General features: G+C 34.5%; 1 protein-coding gene across 1 annotated transcript in view; it reads right to left on the bottom strand.

The window, feature by feature from the left end:
• Nucleotides 1-337: 337 nt before the first annotated feature.
• LOC133184517 (uncharacterized) overlaps nucleotides 338-12,017 on the bottom strand; it is a 19,202-nt gene continuing 7,522 nt past the window's right edge. Inside the window, exons 3-4 of the mRNA XM_061319607.1 lie at nucleotides 1,119-1,450; nucleotides 338-760 (exon numbers count right to left, since the gene is read on the bottom strand). Of these exons, the coding sequence (XP_061175591.1) occupies nucleotides 339-760; nucleotides 1,119-1,450 (754 nt within the window). The 3' untranslated portion in view covers nucleotide 338. The remainder of the gene's footprint in view (nucleotides 761-1,118; nucleotides 1,451-12,017) is intronic.

Here is a 12,017-nt window from a genome sequence, read left to right as displayed (position 1 = left end):
GTGTGTTCCTCTAGTATTATTATGAAACTATATTTGATCTATTAGATCATCAAATCTCATATGACAGATATTATTGTGGAATCGATTTGTTTCGTGGGGAGGGGGTCAATTTCCTTGGATTTTATGGACACCCTTTACTCATGACTCAACAAAATCAACGAATATTGATTGGTCTAATAATTATACCTTTCATTACGAAACATTCTATTAAAACGTGCATGTGTTAGTAATCCACGAAGAATGGTTCAATGAATGACAATCGTTCCATAGCAATATGTTTTCAGATAGATCGATAAATAAAAGAAACCAACGTTAACCACATATAATTTGCTTTTTATTCAGTTTAACTTCCATCCACTGAAGGAAGAAAATATACTGGCATAACTAGCAAGCCTACCACTTGCCGCACGTATTCGAATGTACACCACATCCCCAGGATTCAACGCAACAACAACTATACTACTTCCAACATGTTCATCTTGTATATCCTCACTATTTGTGATAATTCTTCCGACAGAGTCCGAATTGACCACTACTTCTGAATATACAAAAGAATGATACCAAGAATGAATAGTCCACGAGAATACATAAAAGCCTTGGGAAGGTGCGGTAAATATTCCATCATGATGGTTGTAGCCGGAAGCAATATTGGTCTTAACAACATCAAACACCAGAACGTGACCTGCACTTGGATTGTCAAGGTTTTTGCTCATGTATGCATAAAATGCTACAGTACTTGGAGCACTATTCTCCTGTCCTCCTATAAACAAAATAAAAGTGCAAAATAAAAGCTTACGATCTTATTTCAAATGCAACGATAAAGTATGAAATATTTTATAGTTTTTTTAAACCTTACTTTCATTTCCCCATTAAAGCATATTAATGTCTGTGCAAGATAAGGTTGGAACCGTACTTAGCGAAAAAGTTTTCCTGGTCAGGACCGTTCAACTAATCGTGCGCGGACAATACTGAATCTATTGATTAATTGATTTTTAGATTTTTAGGCTCAGACGACCCTCTTTTATTTGCATCCGAAAGAAGAATGTATTATTTGCTAATTTTCTTAAAAGTTGTACACTACATCTTTAGAACAAAAAACAAAGTCTGGTTTGGCTAACCTATGAGCCTTATTATTTTGCTAGAACTGTCTTGTTGGTTTGGTGCCTCATCATCTCCTTCGTGGTTTTCATTCATGTGGTTAGTGCTGTCAGAACCAGAAAAATGCCTTGCCATTTCATGAGCCCCAGCAACGTCTTTGGAGACTTGGACATCATGCTTTTCTTTTAGAGCAATTATGTTCTTCTCTAAATAAAGCCTGTATAATCTTTCTCTCTGAATTTGGACTTCCATCGATCGAATCTTTTCCTCTTGCAATTTCTGCACTTTTTGAATGTCTTTTAACTGAGCTTTTACTTCTTTCTCTACAATTTCCTTCAGATAATCTTCCAATCTTCCAATTTGTCGTTCTTCAATTGCTTCTCCTTCCTTCTCTCACCTTGGCAGTCACCAAAAACAACAACAGTTCCAAATAGAATTAGAAGCTTTAAAACTGTTATTTCAGAATGCATATTGCACTGTAGTTGTTCCTATAAGATAGTTCGAAATACATGTACTTTAAGAATTGAGGACTTCCACACTGATAAGACAATCCCTAAGTTCGTGAGAAATGAAAGGTTTTCTATTATCTAATTTTTTTTTTCTTTGCAAGAACAGGGTGATCGGAAACTGATACAAAGGTTTATCCAAAAGTAATGTCACACGACTGCTATAAAATGTTCAATAATCGAATGTTATTCAACAAATTTTTACATACCAATTCCCCTATCTATTTAGATTTTTGCCTTAAAATTGCATTCAGTTACATAAAACACTTTTTTAAAATATTAAGATAAACACAAAGTTGTCTGTCGCCGCACGGCAAAAATGTCACCGACGTCGTTATGACTTTACTTTTCGGTACTTGTTTTTGGTTCATCCGCATATCTTCTTAAACATCTCACGTGCTTCCTTTTAATATTGTGTATTGATAGACGAGACCCAACGTTGTGTTTATTTTAATATTTTAAAACGTATACTGCGTAAAACTTAATGATTTTTTCAGACAAAGGTCGAAATAGATAGAAGTATAAGCATATAAAGTTTTGTTAAAAACATTGATTCTTTAATATTTTAAAGCAGCTGTGACATTACATTCGGATCAACCCTCGTATGTTAGAAATAGGACAGAAATATCAAAAGTGGAAACCATCATGAAAGAATGAAATTTTCCTATGTAGTAGTCATGTACATGTATGTATGTATACAAATTCATAATTTTCAAAGGGAAAAAAAATTCTTGCAAACTAGTCTTATGGAAAGTTAGTTCTGTCACCACATAAAATTATTCTATAAACGCTTTCTAAGTCATGAAAATCATAGCAAAAAAGGAGTCCTTTGCGTGATGTGGGCGCACTGGATTCATGTACATGTACAGTGTATTTGGTTGAAATCAGCGGTGATTGGCCATAGCTTTCGCCCTAACGACAAAATACTATAGAAAACTATAGTTAACTATAGTTTACTATAGTTACCTATAGTATCAAAGTAAAAACTTTTGAACTTTGATTTACTATAGTAAAAACTTTTGAACTTTGATTTACTGTCGTAAAAACTTTTGAACTTTGATTTACTATAGCGAAAACTTTTGATTTACTACGGTGAAAACTTTGGTACTTTAACTATAGTAAAAACTTTGAAACTTTGTTTTACTATAGTAAAACCTTTGATTAACTGTAGTAAAAACTTTGAAACTTTAATTTACTATAGCAAAAACTTTGATACTTTGATTTACTATAGTAAAAACTTTGATATTTGATTTACTATAGCTAAACCCATGGAATTATATTTTTGGTTCCCATTTATGACATTTTATGATATTCCATGGTCAAAATTCATAAAAGCTTCAGAGAACTTTTTATAAACCCAAATCCTTCCCTAAAAATGTACAAGAAATGAATTTTAATGTAAGGTTGTCTCTCGCACCGATAGATAAGCAGCATTTATTTAAATGTATTTAATTTAGTGCAAATATAGTGTAAGTTTTTTTTATGGAGAAAGGAAAATAATAAAATATAAAATAAAATTTGAATCATTTAGAACCAAAATACTCCATTAACTTCAGTTAACATCTATTTTTTTTTTTAAAATTTATAAATGTAAATATTGTATTTAAATTAAGTAATTTATAAACTTAAACTAAGATGAACAACAGCCCCACCAAACCCCAACTCCACCCCTCAAAAAACGGCAAAATAAGCATAAAATTATTAAAATACTTTAATAAGTTGAAAAACTAATGTGAAAACTTTGAAACTTTAATATTGTATTGCGAAAACTTTGATTAACTGTAGTAAAAACTTTAGAACTTTGATTTACTATAGTGAAAACTTTGGAACTTTGATTTACTATAGTTAAAACTTTGAAACTTTGATTTACTATAGTAAAAACTTTGGAACTTTGATAAACTATAGTAAAAACTTTGAAACTTTGATTTACTATAGTAAAACTTTGAAACTTTGATTTACTATAGTAAACTATAGTTAACTATAGTTTACTGTAGCATTTTTTGTTAGGGATCTTTTCAATAAGCGAACAAATTATGGCTAAGTAATGTTTAAGCTAACAATATTTGAACTTTCAATATTGACATGTAGATTTGAATATCAAAGGAAGTTTTACAACATTGGCGCAGTGGTTAGAGCCTTCGCTCTAGAGTCGCGATGTAAGGAGTAGATCCTTACGTCGCGGGTTCGAATCCACTGCGGGACGTGGAGGCCGTTGTAACGACGAAAAGTGATCTTTCTTTGGTTTCTTTTTATTATGTAAAGTTAAGCTATTTTGAGAGAATAAGACAGTTTATGATTTACTGCTTGGCAGTAATTAATTAGCGATAATTAATTCGTTCAATTATGTAAATCGCACTTCACCAGAGTACACCCGATAGACCGGAGTATTTCATAGCGGTCCGGATTTATTTCTTTACAACTGATTATAAAATTCAAATTCAACATGTAACATTGTAAATAAATAGTGTTTGGTAGTTTAGTAGTAGTGCTAGCCGTTTCTGTTTTTCTATTTCCTTTGTTTTTATGACTTCTTAACTTTTTTCTTTGTCCTGAGGAAGGGACAGGGCGTCCCGAAAAATTTGACAATTTCTATTGTTCGTGTCATTGGTCATTTTTAGTGCTTTATATAAATTTCCATCCTTGACCTTGTATCTATTTAGTAGATCCGACAGTTAGGATATACAGTGTTGTTGGTTTTTGTAGTGCTTTCTCTCTCTCTCTCTATATATATATTTCTATCTTTTTTTGTCTGTCGTCTTCCAACGTCTTTCGTGCAACGTGCATTGATCATAAACTTTCAAACTTTTTCAGCTTCTTCTCTTGAACCGTTGAATGAATTTTAACCAATTTTAGCCTGTACTATTAATGAGAGAAGGGGTACAAAACTGCTAATTGCATGGTCCCTGCTCCCCTGAACATGAGGGGAGAGTCTAAAACCATCAAAATTAGTGCAATTTCAAAAAAAAAAATCCTCTTTACCCCTGGACATCAAGCATTAAGCATTGAGCCCTCTACCAAGATTGTAAAATTCATGGTCCCAGTGTCAGAGGTTCTAAAGTGGGTCTCTTATGATCATATTGTGAAAATGTCCTCTCTTCCCTATATATATATATATATATATATATATATATATATATATATATATATATATATATATATATATATATATATATATATATATATATATATATATATATATATATAAGATAAACTAGGTGCGTGGGAATGAGAAATAATGGCTTTTCCTAAATTGTGATATTTTTGGTCCCAGATTAGGGGTTCCGATGTAAGAGTGTGACTCTAATGATCACATATGTTTTCTCTTCCCTTTAGATAAACTAGGTGCGTGGTAGTGATGAGTAAAGACGCCTAAACCTAAACGCGGCGCCTAGGGCCGTTGAGCAGTAATGTTTCTTTATCGTACAAACGCCTACCGTGGCACGGGACCTCGGTTTATTAAGTTTAACCGAAAGAACCCTGATTTCTATTGCAGGGCGCTTGGCGAAAGAACAGTTAGAATACTAACTATGAAAACGTTTTACGTTTGACGCGGCACAGCGAACGAGAATCGAACCCGGCCTCCCTATCACGAAGCGAACATCAACGCTTTTTTGTTCTTATTCCATAAGAGGTTATTGTCACGGTAGCTCTTTCGGTAGAGCGTTCGCTCCGTGGTCGGAAGGTCGTGTGCTCGAATCACGTACGCGACTGACCTAAGTCGATAAAAAATAGATAACAACTGTTCCTTTGCCAAGCACTCGGCACTTTGAAGTGAAAGTTGCGGGTCATTCGGATGAGACCTTAAAAACCGAGGCCGCGTGTCACGGTAGGCGTTGGCACGATAAAGAACTCTCACTGCTCAATGGCCCTGAGTGCCGAGTAAAGGTCTAAATTTGAAGCCCTTCACCGGTATACTGTGACGTCTCTATGGGTGAAAATTCTCGAACGGGACGTAAAACTAGATACAATCAATCAATCAATTAATCTAAAAAAGAGGTTTCCTATGAATAGCCAATCAGATTATCATCAGATAAACACACGACATGTTTGGTCAATACGGGTGTTGTGATAATTCAACAATAGGACTAGGTATCGGTTGAGAATTTCATATTGCGATATACTGCGATACTTTAAATGTATTTCAATATGTATTATAATATTTTCAAAAACAGTTAGAATGGACTTTTTTTCTTGTTTTATTAACCTCCATTTATAAACAGAGCGTATAAAGCTATTATAAATACGTTGTAACAAAAACGTTCTTGTTGATTTGATTACAGTTTTGCAACGAAATGCAACCATACAACAGCAACCTTACTGTTTGGAAAGATTGACAACGTTAACTTCTGACATCGTAAATTTCAAAACTTTTTTAAAGAAATCAGAAGTCCAAGCACTTTGGTGGTATTATCGGTCTTAAGAAAAGTATCACAATACAACATTTTTGTGTCACCAGCAGAGCAGAGCTGCACTAAGGGATCAATTTACCCGGTCTGTCTGTCCGTATGTCACACCCTTTATCTCGAGAACTGTAAGAGGTACGGATTTGATATTTTGCACATATACAGTATATACTGCTTGGTACTATGACTTTTGTAAAGTACCATGGTTACTGACCTCGTGACCCTTGACCTTTGACCTACTTTTCAAAAATAGATCATAGTGCCGATATACGGAATATTTTTGACATTTAAGAGGTAAGTCTATGTTATTTAGCTTGTGCGCTATTTAGGGCTTTCCACCTTTCTGTGGAAAGTCCTATTGATTTTCTTCTGTTTATTATTATTATTATCTTTCTTCCGCTGATTTTTTGTTTCGCAACTTATCGAAGAGACTCATCTTTCATATAAGTCGACTACTTAAATGATTTTCAGATTTGACCCAACGACTTCGAGCGATGACATTTAATGAAGTTATTGCCCCTTTCGCAAGAAAAGCTTGTTATCGCTACTCCTCTGAAACCACAAACCGTAGAGATACAGAACCATCACCAATGCTTTTCACTAATTGAGAGGGCTTTTCAATCTCTCATTGCGAAAGGATTCATCGAAGCCTTATACAAGTTATTGCCCCTGAAGTTTTTTGGCTGTTTACGTAAACTTGAAAAAAATTTCAATGCTTAGACGTAGAGACATGGGACCAACTGAAATGGATTCTTGCATTTTTGTTCTTGATATTAAGGTCAAGGTCAAAGGTCAAGGTCATCCAAAATATGAGAAATATAGAATATATGAAGGGGGGGGGGGTTAAACCGATATAAATGTATGAAATAAACTATTCCACGCTTTCATTATCTTGTTTTCTTCTTAAAATGCGTGTAGAACATTTTATTAATCATAGCTGCATTTAATATAACCCACATGGAAGCTTGTTTCATTCAGGATTCTTCTTACTGAACCTGCAACAATCTTAGGATCCGCAGTCAGGTCGCTTTGAGTCCAGTCCATGTTTTCCTATATGACGACCTACATAGTACATACCATTAGCCTTGAGTCCGATTTATTTCATCGGCAACTTTTCTAAGTAGTTTAAGTAAATCAGAACATTTACCACCTCAAATTAAACCTTCGAATGCATAATGCACAAAAATAGAACTACGATATGCACACTAAAACACATGTCATGTATTGTACTTCCATGGTAACTATGTAAACATTGGCTAAAGTCAGCGCTACACGAACACAGAAACAAAAAAGAGAAAAGGAGAGAGAAAAAAAGAGAGGCACAGAGAAGGGAAGAGAGAAGGGGAAGGAGAGAAAAATTGGCCCCTAAATCGCAAAAAAAACCCCAAAAAATAACATCTTTTTTTGGAGATGCGCAAAGACCTCTTGAACTCTACAGAGAAACGAGCCCGACAATAAATCTATAGCAAAAGACGAATTTTTTGAGTTTTATTTATTTTCTTGTATTTTTCTTCTTTTTCTTCTTCTTTCTTTCTTTTTTTTTTCTTTTAAAAGCCAAATGATATGGAAACATGTTTCTCAAAACTATTTAATACTGATTACTTTCTTGTCTAACAAATGCAAGTATTCCTAAAGCATTATTTTACTATGTACGTCTTCATCGCAATCCGTGGCGTAGTGGTTAGCGCGCCTGCCTTTCGTGCTAAAGGTTTTGAGTTCGAGCCCTGCTGGAAACACAATTTTTATTTTTTTCTTTTTTGCATTTTTCTTCTTTTTTTACAACCCAAATTACATGGAAACACTTAGAAAGGTGGAAAGACCTCTAATTGTTCTGTGAACAATTAGTCTACTAGTTGTCATAAGATATTGTCAAAATACCATCATTACAATCCACTCATATGGATCATGTAGACTGACAATTGCAGTAAAGACTAACTGATCTCTTTTGGAGAATTGTTGAAAATACGTTGAGCTTATGATACAGTGCTTTGAAACTGTATCGGATTCGCTTACCATATAAGCTTGTATTTTAATACTATAAAAAATAGATTGGAATTGGTATTCCACGTGGATCATGTAGACTGACAATATTGCAGCAAATACAGACAGAACTCCCTTTGGAGGATTGTTAGAAACACGTATTAATAAATGATAGATGCTAGTCATTTCTAATAATTTCTATTTAATTATTCATTTGAGAGTTAGGGAACAACATTATCTTGTCAGATTCTATTGCAGTCTTATACTAATCCATGGATGCCATTTTTTCTTTGCAAGCGAATGCATAAACTATCATGCTAATAGTAAAATATAGCTGACCACTTTAAGATTTATTTACATCTTTAAGGAAACTACAAAGCAGGCGACACATGAGTTCCTTGGAACATTTCTAGTTTGTCAAAATCGCAATACACCGGTATATATTTTAGTTTCTTTACTGGAAAGGTTTGCAAAAAAGGACAAAACAAAACACAACCACAAACACACAAAAACAAAACAACAAAAAGAAACAAAAACGGATATTAAGGGGGTAGGGGGTAACGAAATTTCCGAAGGACTAGCCGATTACCTCCATAACATAAACTTAAAATCTAACAAGGGATCCGTGTTACCTTGGAGGGTACTATTTCATTTACTACAGATCCCCCTCCCACGCTCGATCCTCTTCTGAACAAAAGAAGTAAATAGGCAGTCGTCACGAGAAAAGGGTGCTTAAGTATGGAGAGTAATCGTGTTCAAATATCCAGTCTTGTAAGTTTGTAAATCCGAGCAGGTTCATAGTCTGCACATGTAAGTAGGTAATTTCGATTAATTTTAGCATGTAGTTCCGAACACACAACTTCAGAATTTACTGTAATTTTGCCCCGCTTGATATCATACTTGTACATTTCGCGTACTTGTTGTACACAAGACATTAAACTTGCATGTGTTGTGAGTTATCCTTTCATTCCTCTACATGTTTTCTCCTATCTATATTGCCGAGAACACAAAGACAATTCACAAGTCTACAAATGTTATGAGAAAGTATGGAGGAGCATCAGCCCCATATTTTTTAATGTTTTATTTTCTAGCTGTATTCTAACATCCTGTTTTTCCAAATATCAATACCCCCCTCCCCCTAAAACGTTGTCACGAACCCGCATTTATTGGATGGCTATTTTTAAAAATTTGATATCATTGCACTTAAATTAGTTCTTAATAACTGCGGTACTGATCACAGTAGCCTAGTGTCTATGGGAGATAGCTTCGTACGTGGGAGCTTCGTATGTGGGAGCTCAGCGTTTGATTGTCCAATCTTTCTGGTGCCGTGCCAAACTGAGATATTTCAAATACATGTAGAAAGTGACTATTTCTTTGGCATTGAAAGTCAATAGTCTTTCGGCTGGGACCTTAAAAACAGAAGCCCATCTAGATCCCCGCATGTCATGCATAAGCGGAAAATAATTCATATAATGAAAAATGGTGAAAAAGAACAGTATTCAAGCTCAGAAGTCCATTCAAACAATAAAAATCAGGAGCAGAGCAAACAAGGACCTCTTAAACATCAGAGGTTGGGTCAGGTTGCATGGAGAAGGGAGTATCCCTGCTGACCGGTCACACACACACAGAGAAATAACAGAAAATTCAACCGACAAATCAGTGTGTAAATAATGGCCTAACAATTAGTATGAAAAATGTCAGTCAGCATTTGACTTAATGTTTTTTTTTTTTTTTTTTTTTTTTTTTTTTTTTTTTTTGCTGACAAGGTCATTGTATCGACTGTAGAACTTACGAAATAATGACTTTAAACGAGACTGTTGATATTCTTGTTTCATCAAGTTGTTTTGTCAATAACTTACCTCGTTTTAGAAATTGTTCATAAGTAGCGCATGCTCTTGCGTAACGAATCAACTGAGAGATATAAACCTCGTATGCAGCTGACAAGATAAGTAAGGGAAGTCGACGATTGAAAAGTTAAAGGCCACAGCAAGTGTTTTCTTCTCGTGTATAAGATTTTTAATAAATTCTGCCTCATATGAATACAAAAATAAGTTTGCTAATAACGGGGTGCAATTGGTACACATGGGAATTCCGACAGATTGTTGGAAGACCAGGGGCCCGTTTTACAAAAGAACTTACGACTAAGACCCAAAACTTTAGTTGATTGTAAAATTTTGCCAAATTAATTATTCTGTTTGAAATTGCTAGCCTTAAAATATCTTGTTAAATTCTTTTTAAAAAGATTAAAACCATTTTCAAATCAATGTAAATTAGAAAGTAATAAGCAGAATTAAATTTTGGTCTTAGTCGTAAGTTCTTTTGTAAAACGGGCCCCTGGTCTCCAAAAACCACATAGATATAGTCAATCAGAAACTCAAGTATCTTTTTTATATCAACTTCAGAGTACTTATGTTTACAATTAGAATGTTTCTAACAAACTAATTTTGTAAATGACCAATGACAAGGTAAATAAATTTTCGAGTTCCATTTTTATTGAACAAGCAGCTGTCAATGATGTCAAGAAGCCTGGACTTTAATTTATCGCTGGGAATGGTTGTATATAGAGTTGAAAAATCGTACGTTTTTATGTTATTTTGAAAAAAATTGTGATTTTAAATTTTTCCAAAAGTTCCTTGCAGTTTTTAAGTATCCACATCTGATTTACACAACTTCTCAAATATATTGTTGCACAGTACTCCTGGAGTTTCTCCTTCACTGCTGTTTATATTTTAGTGAAGAGTAAAGAAAGAGGTTTGGAAGAACTTTTACTGGAACCCCCTAATCGTAAAATAATTTTAAATAAAATATGAACTTGTGAATTGCGCGGCTTTATATATAGATACTGGAAAACATGTAGAGAACTGATTGGTAGAACAGATTCAAGTTAACTTGCGACAAATTCACGTTAAATATCTTGTTTTATACAAGTAGAAGAAATATACAAGTATGATATCAAGCGGGTTAAATAAAAGTAAATTTTGAAGTACCCATACCAGAAAAGCAAAATTTTCAACATCAAAAATGCAAGAGTTAGCTCAGTTGTATCTGCAAAAACTACTGTCATAACTTTAACATGAAACTGAAACACTACTCTCTCTCACCCCTCTCTCTCACCCCTCAACCTGCAATTACTCTCCCCTCCTCCTTTTTCACTCACTCTCCCTCTTCCTTTTCTCTCTCCACCCACTCATTCACTCACCCTCTCCTCCCCACTTACTCTCTCGCCACACACTCTCTCTCCTCCCTCTCCCCCAACTCTCTCTCCCGAGTCGCTCCCCCTCTCTCCCCACTAACTCTCTCTCTCTCTCTCTCTGCGTTCACTCTCTCTGTCTCCACTCAGTCTCTCCCCACTCACTCTCTGTCCCCCACTCACTCTCTCTCCCCACTCACTCTCTGTCAACTCTCTCTCTCCCCACTCACTCTCCCTCTCTCCCCACTCACTCTCTCTCTCTCCCCTCACTCACTCTCTCTCTCCCTGACTCCTTCCCCACTCTCTCACTCTCTCTTTATTTATTTCTTGTCCGTTTGTCTCAGTAACACTTAGACCTTGTAAAATAAATTATATATATGCCTGATACATTGATGTTTCATAGTTCTTTACATTAAAAAAATAACGGGGAAAATACTTTTTCTATAACAAAGAGAAAATTTTTATCGTAATTTTAAAATAAATTATAAAATGTTTATTCTTGATCTTTTTACTTTAAAATGGATTTAGCAGAAATGTTTATTTATGCAAAATATGAAAGCGATTTAAAATTATACGGGCGATAACTTCACACAACAGACAGTTCACAATTAGATCATTGCGTTGTTTGTTTGCGTATTTAATGAAGATGAATTTTATATGCTTGAAGAACGATACTTATATGTTTACTAACATGCAAGGAAAATGATATTTCAGCTTGAAATCCCAGTTGGATATTATTTGTTGTACCGTTGTGAAAAGTATCTAAATTATCCACATGTTGAGAGGAGGTCTATGAATTATTCTTTATTTGATCAAGTGTGTAATATGGGTTTGACATGT

The sequence above is a fragment of the Saccostrea echinata genome, unplaced genomic scaffold (assembly GCF_033153115.1).
Source record: "Saccostrea echinata isolate AGI-Se365-2 ecotype Australia unplaced genomic scaffold, CSIRO_AGI_Sech_v1 ptg000010l, whole genome shotgun sequence".
In the NCBI taxonomy this organism is placed as follows: Eukaryota; Metazoa; Mollusca; class Bivalvia; order Ostreida; family Ostreidae; genus Saccostrea; species Saccostrea echinata.
The sequence above is the reverse complement of the archived record's forward strand: the minus strand, read 5'-3'. Positions and strand labels throughout refer to the sequence as shown.